General features: G+C 38.9%; 1 protein-coding gene across 4 annotated transcripts in view; it reads right to left on the bottom strand.

Annotated features, from left to right (window-relative positions):
- Positions 1 to 440: 440 nt before the first annotated feature.
- ANKRD50 (ankyrin repeat domain containing 50) overlaps positions 441 to 22,488 on the bottom strand; it is a 53,926-nt gene continuing 31,878 nt past the window's right edge. For 3 of the 4 annotated variants that reach the window (XM_075929862.1, XM_075929864.1, XM_075929865.1), the window contains 2 exons: positions 6,096 to 9,640; positions 441 to 3,158 (listed from right to left, as the gene is read on the bottom strand). In XM_075929862.1, the coding sequence (XP_075785977.1) occupies positions 6,099 to 9,640 (3,542 nt within the window). In that variant the 3' untranslated portion in view covers positions 441 to 3,158; positions 6,096 to 6,098. The remainder of the gene's footprint in view (positions 3,159 to 6,095; positions 9,641 to 22,488) is intronic. The other variant, XM_075929863.1, reaches the window with a different exon arrangement.

A 22,488-nucleotide genomic window follows, 5' to 3' on the forward strand; every position in this document is an offset into this window, starting at 1 on the left:
CATTTACCCCAACAGGCATCACTTATGGAAAAAAAAAAATCTCTGGTGGACGGGGCATATACACACCTGAACAAAAATGGACATGGCCAACACATCTCAAAGGACAAGTAACAGAACAGTTTATTAAACTTCTTTATTCCTGATTGTTTCAAGACCTCTTAAGAGTGTAAAATATTAAATCTGAAGTCACTGGAAGATGCTGAGAAGTCAGCATTTTGAACTAACAGGACACAAACGTGTCGAAATATGGACTTTAGAGCTAATTTCAGGCATTCATCAGTGAAAGTGCTGGCCTAAAATGCTTACAATCTTTCTAAATCACATTCTAATCTATTAAGTTTTATTAGATGTGTGAAAAATGCTACTCAAGTTTTCCTAATTTTTAAGAACTTTTTCTTGAAACGTCCCAAGAAAGGAGGTTGTAAAATAAAACAGATAGCTGCTGAAAAGCAAATATATTTATTATGCACTTTCATATACATAAGGTTTTTTGCTTAATATAATACAAGAAATAAAATAATTTTACAATGTGAAATTCATTCAATGTACATTATAGGCTATATACAACTCCATCCAAGAAAAAAAAGTCCATCTTCAAACCAAGTTAACTGAACAGATCAGATGGAGGATATTAAGCATAACACACATTTGCATAGCAGAGTGATGAGGGAAACAGCCTTTTATTTTTAAATCGATGGTAATACTTTCAATACTGGTCCACAAGGAGGACAAAAGGAGGACACTGTGCCTCAATATCTTTTTAGACCTGAAAATTTCAACCTTTTCGTGTTTGAAAACTATCTCCGTAAGTTCATGTTATTGGTGTTGATGTTCATTCAGAAGACAATCTTTTCTCTAGCTTTCCCATCATGAATTTGTGATCACTTTTGTAGATGATTGTTGGAGAGATTGCATGAAATGTGATGAGGAGGAGATAGAACTAGTCTCATTGTGAATTATGAACAAGATCTAGAAAGGAGAAAGATTTCACAGGCTAAATTCTACTCGAGTTACAAGTGTGCAAGCCCACTGACTTGTGTGATTGTACAGACAGCAGGATATCACCCAACATTTTAAAAGTCCACAGTGAATTGCTAACTTTCGAGGGATATTAGTTTTACTTTCTTACCATAGTACAGACCACATAAGGTGTGATATTAAAATCACATATAAAAGCAATGTGGAATGTCTCAAACCTTTATCAAGGTGGATATTTTAACAGAATAGTTCATGCTTTATTCCAACTCAATATTGAAAAGCTGCACGAACTGCTATTTTGAATCTGAAAGTAATTTTCAACAAATGATTTATATGTAGGGTTTATCCACCAACTGTAAATATTACTCATACAAAAACCTGAAGCTGTCTGGAAACTGTAGCCCATTGTGAAATTGGCCATATCATTGCCCCCTGACCCAATGTGCATTTTGTAACAAAAACAATAAAATTAAATAAATAAAACCCCAATGACAGTCAAGGTACGAAAAATGTAAGTCCTCAGGGATATCTTTCTACAGAACAAAACATACACCTAATAAAAAAAGAAAAAGTTGTGTTCTTGCACAGTACTGCAAATACACGATACTTGAGGTTCATAACAAGTTTACTAAAACTTTCTGGTACTCTCTCTTTCCTGAACCATTAACGTTCTTAAGGCTATTCTGCAAGAGTTCCATTGTGTTTATTTTATAAATATCCCACAGGGACAAGAAATTAAATACTCGAAACATTCACTTCAGAATTATCAATATTGCTATGGTGTCAACTTCTAACATTACATTTTACTACACATATGCTCATGAAAGATTTTTTTTTTTACATCTGATAGTGTAATTAATAAGAGGTGCACCAATTTAAAAAAAATCAAATTTAATTATGCTCTCATGACTATTCATGTTAGTAGTAAGCTATCAAAATCTTCCACGTCCAAGAATATACAATGTATATGCATCCAAGGGCCATTTATTAAAACTAATGAATAGATCATCATAACTTTACATCACACTATTCAGGGAATGCACTGAATATCAATACAAAAAAAGTTGGATTCAAGTCTTTAGAGGAAATATGTAATAATTTCTTATAGTCAGATGATGTAATAGAGAATGGTGCGATATACTTTATATTTTCAGGCGTGAATCAGTTTTATGACTTATGAGAGGTACAGTTAAGAGTTCTGAATCTTCATCCGTTGGGAATGGAGAAAATGTCATGCTGTACACTGTTGCATACGATGGACCTGTTTTTGCTTTCTTGTACAAATATTACACACAAGTGAATTAACTTACTTTAATGGACTTATTCCTGAGTTCTTATGAATGTGTACGTGAAAGCAGAATCAGACCTTAAATATTAGCATATTGTACTCAAGCACCTAATATTGAAATTAATCCAGTTTTCTTTATCATACTAGGCTATTTAGTATGCACTAAATTTTGCCCTTGGATACACATGCATAGCTCTCCTATCGATTTTCGTGGTAGCCAGTCCGCACATCCAGATTTCATGCTGTAATTGTAGTAATTTGACTTTATTACCAAAAAAAAAAAAAAAATCCCAGAGACACATGGTGTATGCTTATAATCTCACATCTCTACCATTAAACAGAGTAGTTTTACAGACAGAACATACATGTACTGTAAGTTCACAGTTCAAATACTGTTACCAGTTTTGTTTTCTTTAGAGAAATTTTGAATTACACAGGAAAATGACCATACAATACAGCAATGCAAATATGGTGTAAACTGTATGTTTAGTTTCTTTTGCCACAGGAAAATAAAATAAATACAAATAGCACTGCCCTCCCATACATAGTTCTTTGTGGCACATGCACATTTATCAAGCCTTCTGGAATAGAATATCAAAAATCCTTGCTCTTACAATTTTTCAGCTGTTGTCAGGGAAACACTCTGCAATTAAGAAAAAGTGCTGTGTATTATGTACAAAGTACACAAAATAAACTTCTGAAGCACAGAGGGTTACATTGAGAAGGCAGCCTTAAAATGTAGGCACGTTACAGTAATTAAGGTAACTGTACTGAAGTAATCACATTCTTAGTTTTCTAGGTGGACTATCAAGCATTGGATGCTTTGATCCCAGCCAGCTGATTAAACCATTCCAGGCAGAAACTCTTCTGTTCATAGCATCATGGAATTGGCCTAAAAGTGCAACATTAAAATGTTAAATTTGGAAATATTTCATATTTTATACAGAGAGAGAGAGAGAGAGAGATAAACGGACTACACACAGTTTCCAACTAAAGATATTAAGAAATATGAGTCTTGAAATAAAAATTTTCTTTAAAAGCAAAAACACACTCTTGCATTCACCACCCATCTTGGCAATTATATTGTCCCAATACCTAGGGAAACTGTTGGAAAATATTGCCTTTTTTGGCAATAAGTGGTGAGACTTGGAGCTCAAGTACTATAAGTCCTTTGGAATTGGTAATAAAATTCTCCACGGTGAAGTAATATTTTCTAACAAAATGTTCCATAGGCAATTTACTCAAAATAATAAAGATTAATCTGTGAAACATTTTTCAGGGCAGGAACTGAGATGAACTTCAAGAAACATACAGTCTTGGTTTTGTTGGTTAGTGGATTTTTTTTTAAAAAATTGTGAATTGACAAAGAAATAGAGAAGACATCAAAATAAAAAAGCAGTTTTCAGGATGCATCATGAAGCTTTCCCCAGAAAAGATACGAAATTTTACAATTAAAACATATAGTTGTTAAAAAAAAAAAAAAAAAAGGATTTGAAAGAATGCAAAAGTTACTCTTTGACATTTCATTTTATACACTATGTATGTGGGGGCAAGCATTAAATGGAAAAAGAGCAAAATTAATAGTCAACCTACAGTTATAAAATCATACATAGGGTTATTTCCACAAACTTTTCTCATATATTAAATTTATTTAAGTCAGACAATTTAAAGAATTAGCAAACTAAATGATTGAATCTACGCTCCTGAACAGTAGTTTTGTTTTGGTGGACCCCTTGAAACAGCTTCTACAGTTCCATCATGTTATTTTGAATTTTATTTCACTCAGTTTTTGTTTAAAGGCAGTGTTCAGAGTGCTCATATTCTAAAAGGGTAATGGAATAAAGAGACTGATTATGCAGCATGTTAACCTTATGAAATATATGGAGTAGGAGTAAAATTTTTAAAAAACACAGAAGTGCTGTAGGAGTCCCATTTTCAAAAATGACCAGCACACACAGAATCCAAAGTCCAGTTGACAACTGATAAAATTTGAAAAGCACCTACACGTTACTTAGAATTCTAAGATTTTACCTCAAAACATTTAGTACAAAAAAGGTGGTAGTTATTCTTGCTATATAATTGTAGGTAATTTATTTACATTGTGCAAAGACTAAAGTTTTATATAGAGACAAGCTTTTGAATGTCGTTTGAGGTATCAAGTTGTCTAACTAGTTAGCATTAGAGTTGCACCATTCATTTGGGGAAACAGTTTAGGATCTTGTATGCTGCTTTCTTCCCTTTAAAATAAACCTCAGGGACTAAACTTGTAGCCTAGGAAAAGTACGAAGGGACATATAAGACAGTGAAAATGACCTCTACCTTCCTAAGCAACCTGGGATTAAAAAATTTAATTGCGATTAATCGTGAGTCTCCCCCCTTTGAAACACCGCTGTGGTGTTTCAACAGGGCAGCACTGCAAGGAGCCCGGGATGAGCTGGTGTTCCCAGCTGACCCCGGGCTCCATGCAGCGCTTCCCCTTTGAAGCACTGGGGAAGCGTTACCAAGGGGAAGCACAAGGCATTACACATGGCATTTCAGCAGAACCTGGGGTCAGCTGGGGAGTTCCCAGCTGACCCTTTGAAACACCAGAGGCGGCGTTTAAAGGTGAAGCCACTGCACAGCTGACCCCACATTCTGGAGAAATGCCACACGGAGCCCAGGATCAGCTGGGGTGTCTCCAGCTTACCCCAGGTTCCACTGCCCCTTTGAAACATGTGCAGGCAGTGTTTCAAAGGGGCAACTGCTACACAGCTGAGAGGAGGCTGCCCCTTTGAAACGCCCCCTAGGCACATTTCAAAAGGGGCAGTGGAGCCTGGGATCAGCTAGGGACTCCTGAGCAGCTCAGCATTAATGCTTGCGATTAACACATTAAAAAAATAACGCATTCATCCTGCCCTGCATTAATCACAAGCGTTAACTCATATCAATTGATAGCCCTAAAAAACCCTGTTGCTACAAGATTCATGAATGTCTCACCATCATTGGTATTTTATGCTCATGATTTGAAAACCATTTTATAACACAGAAATCCAATAAGCACATGTGAAAAAATATGACACTTCACAATTTTGATTAAAATGTAAAAATACTATTGTAATTTATGTATTTAAAATGCACATATTTTGTTCACGGCAGTGGTTCCCAACCTTTTTGAGCTTACAGACCCCTTTTCATATCTATTAACATTTCAAGGATCCTCCTCCCCAGGGGAGAAAAAAGGAAAAAAAGTAAAGAAAAAAAGTAAGGAAAGGAAAAGAAAAGAAAAAGAGACAAAGAAAAGGAAAGGATAGAATGAGCCCACCATGATAGGCCTGATCTAAACATTTCAAATTTCCCCTGGATCCCCCTGCAGTACCGTTGCATACCATCAGCTGTCCGTGGACCACAGGTTGGGAACCACTGGTTTACGGGATTTCCATATGGTGCATTACTGTGTACCAGCTAAGGTGCGAGAATGAAAGAATACCAGCATGTCACATGCTGACTATCCATATGGACTCTGCTGATGTGTATTAAAAGCTTCCTAGTTTGTGGTGATGTAATATTTTGTTTTGGACTACCTACATAAACATGCATTAAGGATAAAGTATGCCAGAAATATCTACATGAACAGTAGGTCATCAAGTGACTATACCACAGACCTGGGCAAGATGTGGCCTGAGGGCTGGATCCAGCCTGCCTAACACTTTGATCTGGCCCGCAAGCTGCATCTGGCTGGTTTCTATTTATATCCTGCTGCCTGTGCCACCAATGAGCACTAAAACTTACACCTCAGCTGGTGTACACTAATGTACCATGTAGACAAGTCCTATAGGATTAAGTGGTTTACCTACTACAGTGGTGTTTCCTTCTTGTAGTTGAAGCTTGGATCAGTTCCCTCAAGTTGAAGTTTTAAGGCTTGCTTAAGGCTTAGTTCGGTCTCTGCAGGAGGATAGCCTTCCAAAACTTCCTGAAGTCCTCTCTCCTGTCCTGTACGTGGGACAGAAACCCTACCAAGAAAAACCTGATTGCTTTGAAGGTGATAATTTGGGTTTGTCATTATTCCATTTCGCTTCTTCTGTTCCCCACTCTGTTGGTGAATTAGAAACTGCTGCTGAGGTCGACAAACTTCTTGCTGAGATGGGGGGACCAAAATTTTGCACTGTGGTTCTGCTGGCGTTGATTTAGGTGGCACACTGGTCCCAGATTTGGCGACCGGTATTCGTTTATCAAACTGAGTCATTTCATATTCCAAAACTTTAGGTTGGGAGGAGCTGGTCTGCTTGATTTTTTTCACAGCAGATTTGCTGGAGTTTTCTGTTTTCCCCCCTTTGTTTGATTTAGTTGATTTCAAACTGGGTTTTACTTGGCTCCATTCAAATTCACTACTTGGTGAATTATGATTCTGAGTTAAGGAATGAATTGTGGAAGAAGGAGAAACAATTGACTGCCTGCTTCTGCTACGAGGCAGTGAATGCTGCTGTATTTGTTCTGTAAATGACATACTATGGAAGCTATCAATAGGCACTGTTTGAGCAGTTGCTGTAGATGACGTAGTACGCAGAGAAGAGTTTTTGGAACTTTTGAGAGAATTATTTGATAAAGACGACTTCTGACGGTCCACTGTAGAATCTGGAGATTCTGAAGGAGAACTGAAAGCATGAGCAGGACCATTAGACAAACCACGTATAGTAGGCTGCATATCTCCTCCACCAGTGCTCCCTGAACTATTTGATTTTATTGTTAATGACTGCATTTTTGAAGAGACTGATTGCAAGGGTTTTTGCTCCATTGTGTGGACTGGTGATGGAGTGCAGCCATTTAGACTAGATGCACCATATTTTTCCAGTAATTTAATAATCTGAGAATGTCCATTTTTTGCTGCAACACGCATAGCAGTACGTCCAAATTGATCTGCATGATTCGGATCAGCACCATGCTCCAATAATATCTGCACAACATCGATGTGTCCTTCCTGTGCTGCAATGCACAGTGCAGTAGCACCTTGATTACAGGTGTGGTCAACTAAGGCTCCATGATCAATCAAAAGCCGAACTACTTTTACATGGCCTTGCCAAGCAGCAGACTGCAAAGCAGACCGCTTTTCATTGTCTGCAGCATTCACATCTGCATGGTATGTTATCAGTAACTGCACCATCTCCAAATGGCCCTGCCAGCAGGAAACATGGAGTGCAGTCCTTCCTTCCGCATCACTAGCCTCCACATTTGCACCATTTTCCAAAAAATATTCAGCCATTGTAAGCTGGTTTTCTAATGCCAAGATGTAAAGGGTTGGCCGGCCATCAGCATCTTTGTAGTTTACATCTGCTCCATGGCTGAAAAGTAGTTCGACTATATCTCTATGACCTTCTAAAGCAGCAACTCTAAGAGAATTTCTCCCATCGTAGCCTCTCTGATCAATGTTAGATTTATTTTCCAGTAATACCTGTACACAATCATAGTGACCTTCTTGTGCAGCCAGTATGAAAGGTATCCGTCCATCATTATCAATTTCATTTGTTCTAGCACCTTGTTCTATCAGGGCTTCACATATCAATCTGTGACCTTCAAAAGCTGCCATGTGCAAAGGTGTCCATCCTGCATCGTCCCTATGATTTTCATCTAGTCCTCTGTCTAGCAGAGTCCGTACTACTTCAACATTGCCTTGGGCAGAGGCTATACTAAGAACTGTTCGACCTTCACTATCAATGCTATCCACAGCAGCACCCCAAAACAAAAGAGTATTTACAACTGAAGCATGCCCCATAGAAGCTGCTGCCAGAAGGGGTGTACGACCATTATTGTCAGTGTGATCCACATCAGCGCCTCCTTCTAGAAGTAAGTCAACAACATCCACGTGTCCTTCATAGGCAGCTACCAGAAGTGGAGTCATACCATCTTTGTCACAATGATCTACTTCAGCACCACGGTCAATTAAAAGGCTAACCACTGAAGCATGCCCCTTACTAGCAGGTACACATAGTGCAGCAACAGACAGAGCAGTCCTTCCATCTACATCCTCATGATTTACCTCTGCACCATGGTCCAGGAGGTGCTCCACAATCTCTTTATGTCCCATGTATGCTGCTGCAATCAAAGCTGTTCTACCTTCATTATCAGCTTTGTTGACTTCAGCTCCATGCTGTAGCAAATTCAGCACTATATCTTCATGTCCTCCCCATGCTGCTGCTCTCAAGGCTGTTCGACTGTCAGCATCTGCACAATCCACTTTGACTCCAGCATAAAGGAGTGCAGAAACCACCTCAGTGTGTCCACCCCAAGCTGCAGATCGTAGTGCTGTCCAGCCATCATGATCAGTGTGATTTACATTAGCCCCACATCCAATTAAACAATTGACAACCTTGGTATGTCCTTGTCGAGCAGCTAAAGTAAGTGCTGTCTGCCCATGAGCATCTTCTATTTCTAAATCTGCTCCTCTAGAAACAAGTAAGTTAACAACATCAAGATTGCCACTATACGCAGCATTAGCTAACAATGTTCTCCCATTTGAATCACTCTGATTTATGGAAGCTCCATTATCTAACAGGGTCCGAATGGAATCTTCTCTTTCCAGAGCTTGTCGTACAATACAAGATGTACGATCATCTTCACTATTGACATGAGCACCAGCTTTTACTAGCAGCTGTAGTACTTCCTGCTCTTTTGGGATTAAAGTGGACAAAGAGTCTTTGACAGGGGTGCCATTCCATATCATCCACAAAGCCAACTCAGAAGTCTCTAAATGCAAATTTGAATTAATTAGATGCAATGCAAATTCTTGGGCCTCTAATGGTGTCAACTCCTTTGCTCGACAGGTGTAACTCATTGCTAACATCCTATGTCCCTCTGCTGCATTACATAAATATTTCTGTGTACAGTGCTTTACATCCAGCAGCCATTCTGCAAAACTGTAATGAAACAAAATTTTAGTATTTCCTAGCCCATCAACAAGAACTTTTGACAGAACATCTAGTTTGCGTTGAAAGTCTTCTACAGTCAATGTCATGTTTTTGGTCCATACTGCATGATACAGTTCTGTTGTAGTCAATGGCCTACAAGCTGCAAGAATCACATTCAGAATGGGCTGGACCTTTGCAAATTGTTTTCTTACAAAAAGCCTCTGACACAGCCAAAGATACAGGCCATTTAGTGTGCCAGGAATGTCACGGATCTCTCTTAGCATGATAAAATTTTCCACAACTCCATCTAGGACACGTTCTAGATAGAGGAAACAACCACTGCTTTTGATGTGAAGCTGATTCAGCATTTCTGCAGTTTCTTTTGTGAGATGTTGTCTGAGTGCTTCTTCTTGATCTAAGCGATGGAGAATATACTGCTGTACATCTTTCACTATATATGCCTTTCGGAGATCATCCAGACTTATTTTTCGAAAACCTATTTGAGAGACAAGAAAGATAAAGGTCAATGAAAAATTCTAAGGTTTAGTTTTATACTGGTTTTGATTATTCAATGTTGCACAGGAAAAAGAAGGCTTTTGGACAGGAAGCTTGGGAAACAAGAGAAATAATGTAGGTATTACATTATACACACAGTACATCTGAAATTCAGTGATAAATATCTAAACTAATATGAATAGCTGAGTACTGTGCTACAATATATAAAGAAGCATATTTTTTTCATATTCCACCAAAAAGAGAATGTGCATTAGTAAACAAAACTGAACTGGACCCTGGTACAGGGATTCTGACTCTCAGACAATGCCAAGCACACTAACAATACATAACCAGAAACACTGAAGAACAGATCTGCACTCTTAACATCTCAGTCCTTTCATTTTGGTTCATCTTCACTCCACTTCCTGCTTTAGGAATACCTCTAATGCATTTGAAAGTTACTCTAATTTTGGCTTTATAATCATCTACACAATAATTTTAATGTATTATCCTTTGTACGAAAGAGTTCTGCCCAAATTTCCCTTTTATTTATACCTTCCTAATTTTCAGATTTTGACATTAATTTTTCTACCTCTCAGAAGTCTAAAATGAATAGTTATTCATCTCTTGCATAATTTGGGGACTTTCTATTAGTTCACTTTTACACCTCTTTTTGAGCAAGAAAGACACTTTAATTTAGGTTAGTTTGTTTACATCTGTTCTCCTCGCCCCCTTCCCTAACCTACAACAAAACTCTTCAAGGCATAAGGACCCTTATGCCACACTGATTCACACAAATGAGTACAGTAATTACTCATTTAACACGTGCCCACTTAACACATTTTCGCAATAGCACGATTTTTTGGGGGGAACTTTTTCAAACAACATGACCGTCCCCAAAATAACATGAAAATAATCAAATGACGGACTACTTTGTGCAGTGGTATAAGTTGCTGAAAACAGTGGTAATATGCATGAGCAGATGAACACATGTGGTCACATTGCTCCTCCGCTCACTCACGTGTTTATCTTTGTGTTTTAACAAACCACGGCAACTTGTGTTGCTAGATATCTAAAGTAGACATTGACGATCAAACACCAACAAAAAATTGACTGTCACTACTACCTGAAACGCAATCCCCACATTTTCCATTATTTTTAATGGGAAAATTGACCCTGCATATCACGTTTTCGTTTAGCATGAACGTTTTCAGAAACACATGCACTGCAGGGCCTGGGCATGATGCAATGAGGGATAGTGCACTTTTTTACTGCCCTGCTCCTGGAGACACATGTAATGCCACGCTCCCTGGCACTGGCCCCAGACACAATGGGAGCAGCAGGGAAAAGGAGAACATGCTGCCATTTCCCCAGATAAGGGGCAGGGGGAGTAGCCGCATGTAAAGCCACTTCCTCCTCCATACCACAGATTTTCCTGGGATAAGAACACTAGGAGTACAGAGATTTCAGTGTATAAGACAGCTAGCCTGACATTAGTTCTGGGAAAAATAGTGGAATACGTGATATGGGGTTCATTTGCTAAAGAATTAAAGGTTAGGAATACAATGCCAATCAACATTGCAAACAAACCTAATTTAATTGTTTAATGAAATTTATAATTTCACTGATGGAATTCACACATTTTGATTAAAAAATAACTCTAAAAAAAATCAGAATAATCGGCAGAGCACATATGAAATAGATTAAAAATAGGCATCTGACAGCTCTCAAAAATTGTCAATTCCTAGTGATTCCTATGTTAATAAGAATCATACCCAATCTTAGTCATCATCATCAATTATCAGAAAGTAAATATAAAATCACCATGATAATATTGGCAAATGACAAAGACTAATGGAGTATTAAAAGAATGTTGTCAGTCATACAAGCATGATGTGAATCAGTTGGTAACTTGGGCCCATTCAATGAAAATACATTTTAATACACCTAGATGCAGATTTAGACATCTAGAAAAAAGGAATGCAAGTCATACTTACAAAATAGGGTACTGAATCCTAGAAAGCACTAACTCAGAAAAATATTTAGGGATCACACAGGGCATGAAACACATTTAGTCCTAGTGCAATGCTCTTGGGGGAAAAAAAAAAAAAAAAAAGAGAGAATCTGAAGTTATTGAGCTCATTCAGGAATAACTGGGTAAAATTTTATACCCATGACAGGGGTGGGGAACTTATGACCCCAAGCTCCCATCTTATCTTGATTCATGTAGGGGGCAAGCCGGTGCTGATGCTCCAGCCCTGCAATGAGTCTCTGAGCCTTAGTGCCCGTGTATGGTTGGAGCACAAGCACCAGCTCCCTGCTGTGGGGAAAAGCAGCGTGGAGCCAGTGCTAAAGCATCTGCATGCTGCTGTGCCTCCTTCCCCACAGTGCAAGTGAACAATAGTACAGGGAAACATTCACTTGCAGGCTCCACCCCCATTGTAGCAGGGGGTGGTGCGTACAAGCACATGATCAATGCCTCAATCCCCTGCTCTCTTGCACTCTACTTCCTGCCCAGACCCCACACCCAGGCCTTCTCTTGAACCCAGCCTCTTGCTGAGACCCTATTTCCCCACCTTCACCTGGCTCCTGCCAAGAATGTGCACCCACACCCCTGCCAACTCTCTGGCAGGTCCCTCCCACATTCTGAACCCCCACTAGTCCCAAACCCCCAGAAGAGTTAGTCTGGTGCAAATCCTTGAGCCTCAGCTCCTCTCCCCTTCAGGGCTGGAGTGCAAGGGAAACTCTGGTGCCTCAAGTTGCCTAAGTGAGGGAAGTCTTTTTTTTTTTTTTTTTTGCTTCCCTGACCAGAAAGGTTCCCCATCCATGGCCTATGACTAGATGAGATCTTAAAAACTCTGGCTATTCTGGAGCTTAAGTCTTTGGAGGCCTAAGGAATCGGACATAGTGATGTGTGTGTAAAAGTACAAGTAGACTCTAAAAAGTACCTAACAGGATTACTACATATTTATCTTTCTTATTAAACCATAGTGAGCTATTTGCCTTTTTAAAAGTTACTAAACACTGGGATAAGGATTTCAGTACTTCCCTACTCTGTATTACCTAAATAACTTGTTCTTTAAAGTGCTGATTGCTGTATCTAAGAAAAATAAAATTTCAACATGAGTACTAAAAAACACTATATTGTATTCTTTTGAAATGATCCAAGCAGGTAAGAACAATTACAATCACTAGTACTACTCTCTGAAAATTAAAATTTTAATATGCGGAGTTGAATACACTGAGTCCCAAGAACTAAGCATATCATTTTAATATTTTACTCAATTATTTGAAAATAATGTTGCTATTTAGATTTGTAATAATAATATAGTTATATACTGTAGAAGAAGATAACTCACTTGCATTAAAAGTTATGCTTAGCAACAAATGCATAATGATGTGGAGAATTTCTATATTAAAAATAAATACAATTTACTGCTGATAGTGTGATCATTTTAATCTCCTTTAACAGCCTTCAAAATATTGAAAGCAGACACTATCAAATATATATTTAACTATCCTTTTAATCCTGTAAATTCCACAGTACACGATTCTGCAAATGAAGACTAATGTAGATCAATTTCCAACTTCTTCAGTAGTACAACGAATCAGAGTTCTTTAATGTCATGTGGTCCCTTTGTCTTCTTCACTGTTTGTTCTTAAGAGTAGGAAAGGAAGTCATTATACATATTGGAATGTTATACTTGGAAATATGTCAAAACTTGAGACTCTTGGGAGTTTCAGTAGCCTGCCTATTCCCAGAGTGTAGCAGATGGATAGAATGTGTTGTGTGTGTATTTTTATGTTACATGCAGCATAAAGCAAGTCTCTGTCATCTGAAACTTTAGTCTTGACCATGTCAAACTGTGTATTTGCCAAAGATCCAGTTTTTTTTCCTAAACAAACATAACAATGCTTGATTACCACTTTTCTGGAAGAAACTCTAGAAGTCATAGAAACAGCAATTTAAGTTGCTGAGTCCCCAAAAAATTGTAGGGCACAATTGTACTTCACCATTCCAGTGAGACACAGTAACCTCATCCATCTACTATAACAGCCTGCACACATATTCTTAAGAGTCAGCTGATCTACCTTAAAATCTTTAGTTTTAAGATCAAAAGTGGTCATCAAACTGCAAATTATCTTCGGGGGGAAGCAATCATGTGGCAACCAGTTCAACTGGTTTTGGCCATTATTCCATAGAGCTAATACATGTCTGAAGTGATACTATGAAAAAATTGCATTGTTTAGATCAGTGTTCCCTCTAAGCTGCACAGCAGCACAGTTTCACAGGTGATTAATCAGCCCTGCCCTGTTAAAGGCTCAGGGCTACATGCAGTTTGCTGACTGACTGGGCAGGACTGATTAATCACCTGTGAAACTGTGCTGCCATGCAGTTTAGAGGGAACACTGGTTTGGATGTATGTTTAACATGACTTCCAGATCTAAACAGTCAGTCTACAAATTGTGTTCAATCTGCAAATTCAACCTGGAATCTGAAACTAAAAACTCAAGTACTTTCATTAAAAGTTCCACATTCCATATTAGGTTTCTTTGGTACCTAAGCAATCCCAATTACCTTAATTTGGATTGCATAAATATTATTGACTGGAGTTTAGTGAACGATTCAGTTGACGTTGCTGAAGAAAGAATGTAGTCTAGGTTAGGAATGCAGTTTCACTTCTTTTGGTATTTAGGACTGGACCTAAATATACACACTGATACAAGGTACAGGTATTTGGAGTCGAAGGTGGCACCAAATCAGCACAGATCGTGTACATCACATCATAGTGCTATAAAACAAGGAAGGGATATTCTTGCCAAAATTAGACAAACCTTCACTCTTAATTAAGGAGTCATATCATCTGTCTCCTCTAAACAAAGTAGAAATAATCATTCCCTCTCCACCACCTTCCCATTTTTTTCCCCTAGTGTCATATGAAAGACTACAGAATATTTAAATTAATGACCTCTGAAGAATGATGGACTCAGCTGTCTGCCAGGATCTTAACCCCATACTTCCAGCAATTTAGGCATTTTAAATTGAAGCTCAGACTATGTCATCTCTCTTTATCATATATAAATACTGTTATGAAAAACCGCTGAAAAAAGTCTAGAGTTTAAAGCAAAGAGGAACCACCAGATTATCTGATTTGACCTCCTAACACCACAGGACACCAACACTACCCACACACTAAAACCAACTATCAAAATTAGATCAAAGTATTACAGCCAACAGTAAACTAGACTAGTTTATTATATGCCAAGGGCAGTGAACAGGAAAGATTGTAACCAGTGCTAGAGGCTCCTCCAATGGCAGCAAAATGATTAAATTATATATGATCAGGTAATTCCAGAAAGTGACCAGCACTCCAAGAGGCAGATTAATTTGAAAAAAACCCTAAGGGCACTACCAATCTGACCTGGGGAGAAATTCTTTCCTGACTCCATTGAGACCTGAGTATGTAAGCAGGAACCATTCAGCTGAGAGAACAATGGCAGCCATCTCAGCATACTGCTCACCCTGTACAGTGTCCCATCACCAACCCATGGACTTCTCTAGTGCTTCAGAGGAAGGCAACCGCCCGCCCCTCCCTCCCACCAGAATACGTTGGGAGAGGGGCAAACCTGATCACTACAGGTGACTAGCTGAAGCCTCGAAGTATGAGCTTTTTGGAATGTAAGACAAAGCAGAAAGGACCTCCAGGCCACATCATCATGAACCACTCTGTTGTACAATTCCACTCAAATCTGTCCAGCTCTCTCAAAACTAATTATGTTGCTTGCTCCATAACTTCTATTGGGAAGCTGTTTCAGAACCTTACTCCTCTGATGGTCGCAGTTTCCATCATGAATTTGCTCATTGCTAATTTATACCCATTTGTTCCTGTATCAATATTACCCTAGGTTAAATAGGTCTTTCCCTGGTGCTTAAACCCCTCTGTATCAATGTCTTTATAAATCACAATCATGTCCATTCACAGCCTTCTTTTTGCTGATTTCTCCTAGTCATCTCCAACTTCATGCTCTCCATTTCCCTTTGTAAAAAAAATTACACATAAAAAGTTAGAATTACACGAACAGAGGTTCTAAAATTCTGAAATTTCCATCAAAAGTTAAGAGTGAAAGACTAAATTAAACAAAGCTGTGATATTTTCTAAACATCTAAAAGGAAGGCATTTTGTGTGTCAACAAAAATCCTGCAAACTTATTTTCCAACCATATCAGACAATCTGCCACTTTCATTAGGTTGTCATTGATGAGAAGCATGAAAAACATTATGAAAAAACTCATTTGTTTCGGATGCATTCCCATTACCTTCTCAAGCTCAGCAAAACAAGAAAACAGCACACAATTTACAGTCCCAAGACCCTGATATTGCATTGTTCAGATTTTTCTTACAACACAATTGTTCTGTTTGATATGGATTTCTCTGATGTATTGTGTTCCTTGGTAGCTCTGTAAACAGTTCAGTTCCAAATGTAGTTCTTGGCATGGCATTGAGGTCTTCAAAACAAAAAGAGCATCTTCACTATACTGAACAAAAACACTCCTTTCAAACATTAACACAACAAATATATATTCTCAAACACACTGTATTAAATACCCTATAGTTTCCTCTCAAAAATTTATCTTAATCATTTTATTGAAGACAAATTTAAACTAGACTTTAAATATCTATATTTATATATCCTTCACTTAATTGAAAGCATCTTAAATATTTAAGATGAAAAAGAAATACTATTCTTTAGCTATGAAGAATTCGTGTTGCAGATCTAGGAAGAATTTTGATCAGGTATTTATATGATTTTTTTATGTATAAGCACCTGATAAGGAGCTTTATGATTCATAAGCTATCATCCACCTGAAAACTGAAATACTGCACTTAACTTTTTTGCCTAAGCATGTCCATAACAGTCAGAGACACCTAAAATATCAAAATATTACACGAGTTAGATCAGCTTCAACTTTGAATGTTGTTGTTTCATTACCCTGTGTCATAGCATAAATATTCATGAATTCCTTAAAACATCATAAAGAGAATGTGCAGGCTTGTAAGAATATCTTACCCCTACTAACCTGTAAGAACTATTAATTACAACATGCTTAAAAAACTCCCTAATATTGTTCTATATAAGTGCATAACTTCATGCTTGTTAATTTATTATATTACATATATCAACCTGTGCAATATTAAACAATGAAGTACAAGAAAAGGTGAACATCAAATAGGTAATTAAAAATCATACCCACTGGCATTCACTTCCCCCAATTTTAGCTTTGAGTAAAAGCTTTACAATTTTAATATGAGTATAAAAAGTTCACACCTATCCAGATATGTAAGGAAAAAAAGATGTCTTATAATCAAACCACGCAATTGTGAAGCCTATTCAATAATATGAAAATTATTAGTATTTCTTTAACCTCTAACAAATTGAGCATAACATGGATTTTCTTCTCATTAAAGAATCTCTCTTGATATCTATATAAGATCCCATTATGGTAATTCTGGATTTCACTCTAAAGCTGATATTTTCTGCAAAGTCAATATCAAGCAATGGAGGCATAAAGGAGGGCTCTTTTTCTTCATAATATCACCATGTTCAATCATTAGTAGGATTAATGGTCTGCGACCATCTCATTTTTAAGTTCTCACACATTTTGACTTTTTGAATTATATCAGTGAGCCAGCACAAAGCCAGTAAGCATCTTTGCTCGTAATAAGTCCTAAATCACTTTGGTATCAGAGAGAACCACTTATTACACTTATTAAATTTTGTATGCAATAATGTTATTGACTTTATGAGAAAGACTACACTGTGAATTACTTGGCTTGGCTGCCACAGTTCTTGAAAACAATACACATAATACAACTTAACACATTAAAGCATCTCATCACAACACCTATCCATCATTTGCTCATCTGTACAAATCCATATAACTCTACCACCACTACATAGGCCAGGCACCCATCAACACAACCACTCACACAAACAAATCAACCAGCACACACAAGGCAGGTCTACACTACAATAATAGGTCGATCTAAGCTACGCAATTTGAGTTACATTAGCGGTGTAACTCAAAGTGACTTAGCTTAGATCTACTTAACACGGGGTTCGCGCTGCAGGGGATCGACAGAAAAAACTCTCCTGTCAACTACCCTTACTCATCTCATTCTGCTGGAGTACCAAAGTTGACAGGAGAGCTATCAATGACAGATTTAGTGGGTTTTACAAGTGTTACTAAATCAACCACTGATGAATCGATCATTGCAGTGTTGATCTACCCTACAGAAACCCCAAACATTACTCAAAAGCCTAGAACATCTGTTGAGTCAGTGTGAAGCAATGAAAACAACTATAAGCACAGCTGAGAGCTCTGTTTATTTAAAATATCACCTGGTTCACTCATAGCCTGTTACCATTTAATTCTGTTACCATCAGTCTTTTTTTTTTTTTTTTTTTAAATAGAGCTTACAACCTTAGCAGTTACAACAGCATGGATTTCCAGCTGCTGCTATCAATTTTCTTTTTGATGTGGATGATTGAAAAGAGGAAATCTGAGCTCCACAAAGGGACAATCAATTTGATTAGTGGAATTTAGGAATACGATAGACAAATTAGTAAGAGTCAGACAAGCAACCTGAACTTTTGAGCATCAATACAACTTGATTATAATTTTGACCATAATTCTCCTCTATTGTTAAACATTTTTCATTTCCTAATTTTAGACAGGACTGCAAATGGAAGGACTAAAATACTGCAAAAGACTGGCTATTTTCAACTTTCTACCAGAACCAAGAAGTAGCAGGAAATGTATTAGAATGTCTACGCTCCCTAGATTTCTAGCCCAGAAGATGTTTAGATAAGCTTCAGAAGTTTTTAATGCTGACCCAAATATGTGAACCAAAATGCCGTATAAACACAAGAGCAAACAATGTTGTAGTACTCCAAAGGAAGCCGAAACTTTGCATAAACCCGAGTTGTGGAGAGGAAAGAACTAGGAATATAAAGGAGTAGTCTATTAAGGTATTAAGCTTCTTTCGAAAGAGATCATCTAGACCAGTGTGTCTCAACCTTTTTTATAAAGTACCCCTTAAAAAAAATTATAAATACCCCACTTTAAAAAAAATATATAAGTATGCCCAGTACCTACAGTTTTCAGACATACACAATTTTTTTCTACCATTGCAACACACTTGTTTAAACAACTGTAGCAGGTTTGACTCACTTTCTGCATGGCTCTTCCCTCAATGTGGCTTGGGGGAAAGGAACTGGCTGCTCCAACACCAACGCACACACCCCTTTGGGGGAGGTGTTCTCTTCCGGGCACTGCCCTCTGTCAGTGACCACTCCAATCTTGGTCTGTGCCCCCTTGGCGGGGGGAGGGGCGGGAGAGGGGAGAATCATTGTTCTTCCTCTGCTCCTCCTCCAGGGTTCTCCCTACTTCCCAGGACCCCTAGTTCTTCTCCCACTCTGCCTGACCGGTTGCCTCCTGCAATCCTGCTTTGCGGACTTATGGCCTGGGGCTTCCCTGGTTCAAACTCCCCTAGCCTACTGCAGCTGCCTCCTTGAAATCTGTGGCTGCCTCCATGCAAGCCCTCCTTGTAGGGCTGCCTCCATGCAAGCCCTGCCCTCCATGACTGCCTCCTTGCAGCCCCTAGCGCCCCAAGCCGAGTAGCCTGGGTTTGCTAGGCCGAAGATTCTCTCACTCCTCCCAGGAGCTGCTCTCTATGGCCTCCAGCTGAGGCCTGGTTAGCTGACTCAGATGGGCTTCCTCCTGACTCCAGGTCTCAGCCCCTTAAAGAGCCAGTACAGGGCAACGCCCTGCCACACAACTGAATCGTAGCTGGGTGGGCAATGAAATTTTGGGATGTAAAAAGTACAAAAAATAATAAAACTCGCTGTAAAACTCAAAACAAAAATTCAGTTTTCTCCAAATTTTAGTAGAATTGAAGTAAACCCCAGACTTCTCTCGAGTACCCCTAAGGGTACTCATACCACTGGTTGAGAAACACTGGTCTACAAGCCACAACTTTTTCGGAAAAGCGATCTGCTTTTTTGAAAGACAGCTCCCAGGCAATCTGGATGCTCTCTTTCGAAAAAGCCCTGTTTGTGGTCAAGAATACCTTTTTTCTTTTGAAAAAGACGTTCTTCCTCCTCTTCTGTCGAAAAACTGACGCCTTCTTTCGATTTAATTTTGAAAGAATGCAGCAGCCGTTTAGACACAGGTGAAGTTTTTTCGAAAAAAGGCAATTTTTTGGAAAAAAAAACCTTTCAATCTAGACATAGCCTTAGTCGACCACTCCCATTCTCCCCCCCCCCCCCCCGCTTTCTCTATATCAGGGAGCTGGGGGCAGGGATCAGGAACCATTGCTAGGGGGAGCCAGCTTAAATGCTGGTTCCCCACATCACTGTCTCCACTCCCCCGTCCCTGCTGCCTCTATTGGAGGCAGCAAGGAGAGGGGGGCAGTGGAGGCTGCTCCAGCAGCAGCTTTAGGCCAAGGGAGGTCCCAGCAGGAAACTGGACCCCCCCCACTCCATGTACATGGGCTGCTTTGTGGCACCAGCCTCTGTCTGTGGGGTTCCCAACTTTGCACTGGGACCCCCTACAGATAGGGTTTCTCATGGGCAGCAGCCCCTGTCCCCCTCCTCCCTTCCCCACGAGTCATCTGGGGAAACCTCTGTTGCTTAGATCTTTCATGTTACGAACATTAGTTATAAAATTAATTCCATGCAAACTCCATGTAATTTAATATTTTGCATTTACACTGTTGTGAATTTTCTAATATAAAAAAATTGTGATTCCCAAAAAGCCCAGCTATAAAGCATGCTTTCCAATTTTTACTTTTTTCTGCATCTCTTCTCTAAAACCTCTCCAATTTATCATCAGCCTTCTTGAATTGTGGACACCTGGAGTAGGATGTCAAAGGGAGCAGCCCCCAACTTGCAGCAAGCTGTGGGGGGGAGGGCTGCTTCAGTACTGCCAAGCCCCCTCTGTATGGGGCCAGAGGGAGGTGGGTGGCAGAGCGGTGCCCAACCCGGGATCCTGTTTTACTGGTTAACATTAAACCAGTTAGTGGATTAAATGGGATTTTACATCCGTATACTCGACACAATATGTAACTTTTGGAATACAGATGTAAAAAATCCTCTTTCCTCCTATTTAAGATTCCAGTTTACGTATCCAAGAACTGATTAAATACCATGACCCCCAAATCTTTTTCAGGATTTCAGAGTCTCCCCAATCTGTAAGTTAGGCTTGCATTATTTTTATTCCTAGATGTATATCTTTATATCTGACCATATAAAAATATATTATTGATTGCCTGTGCTCTAGATCACCATTAATCTCTGACCTGTCCTCATTATTTGCCACTCATCCCAATTTGTGTGTCACCTGCAAACTTTATCATTCATGATTTTATGTTCTCTTTCTAGATCATTAATGAAAATGTTAAACATTATAGGACCAAGAACCAATAAATACAGTACTCAACCAGAAACACATCTGCTCAGTGACGATTCTCCATTCACAATTATACTGAGAATCATCAGCCAATGTTGAATGTAACTCATATCCATTTTGTAATTGCTTGTTTAAAAGAATGAAAATTAAGTGGTACCAGTCAAATGCCTTACAGAAATCTATTATATCAACACTATTACCTTTATCAACCAAACTGGTAACCTCATTAAATACCAAATTTGACAATCTATTTTCCATAAATCCATGTTGACAGGCATTAATTATAGCATACTCCTTTAATTCTTTATTATTTGAATCTCATGTCAACCATTCCATTATCTAATCTTGGATCAATGTCTGATTAACGAGCCTATCACTACCAGGGTCATCCCATTTACTCTTTTAAAACACTAACATGATATTACTTTTCTTCCAGTCTGTGGAACCTACTTAGGGCTCCATAAATTACTGAAAATCAACAATAATTGTCTAGAGCAGCAGTTCCCAACCACCAGAGGTTTTAGCCTCTCCAGGGCAACACACTGACAATCTATAACCTATTCTGAAAAAACAATGCCTCACCCTCACAGTAGTCTTCTTCAGACAGACACTTCCCAATCTGAGGCAAATACTCACCAGTAGACATGAACCACAATACAGAAACACTAACCCAGGAACTTATCCCTGCAAACAAACCACATTGCCAATTCTCGCCACATATCAATAAAAGCAACACCACAGAGGATCTAACCACACCATCAGGGGCTCATCCATCTCCACATTTACTAATGTGATATGAAGTGCCAGCAATGCCCCTCTGCCATGTATACTGGCCAAAGAAAAAAAAATGGACACAAATCAGACATCAAGAAAGATAACATACAAAAACTAATATTAACAAAAACACTTCAACCTCCGTGAACATTCACTAACAGATTTAAAAGGAGACATCCTATTCATTAAGGATACATCTACTAGGGATGTTAAGGACTAGTCTCTTCCTTCATCCCCACTATCAGATAGAGGGAGCAAAGGGGTGGGGAAGAAGAGGCTCCTTGCGGCATTTCAAAGTGGCAGCGCCAAGTGGAGCCTGGGATCAGATGGGGACTCCCAAGCTGACCCCAGGCTTCACGCGACGCTTTTGCCTTTGAAGTGTAGCAACAGTCCTCCTTTCCCCTCCTCCCCCTGCTGCCTCTTTCTGATAGATGCAGGAAAGGGGGGGGGGGGGGGTAGCGACTAGTTGACTAGTGTGTTGACTATCCAATAAGCTTTTGTTTACCTGAGTCAACTGATTAGTCGCTTACATCCCTACTTCTGACTCCTGAAAGGTCAGAGGAAGAGTGCTCTATTTTGAAACAAGTGTTGTGTAGACACTCC

This window comes from Pelodiscus sinensis, chromosome 5 (genome assembly GCF_049634645.1).
Source record: "Pelodiscus sinensis isolate JC-2024 chromosome 5, ASM4963464v1, whole genome shotgun sequence".
In the NCBI taxonomy this organism is placed as follows: domain Eukaryota; kingdom Metazoa; phylum Chordata; order Testudines; family Trionychidae; genus Pelodiscus; species Pelodiscus sinensis.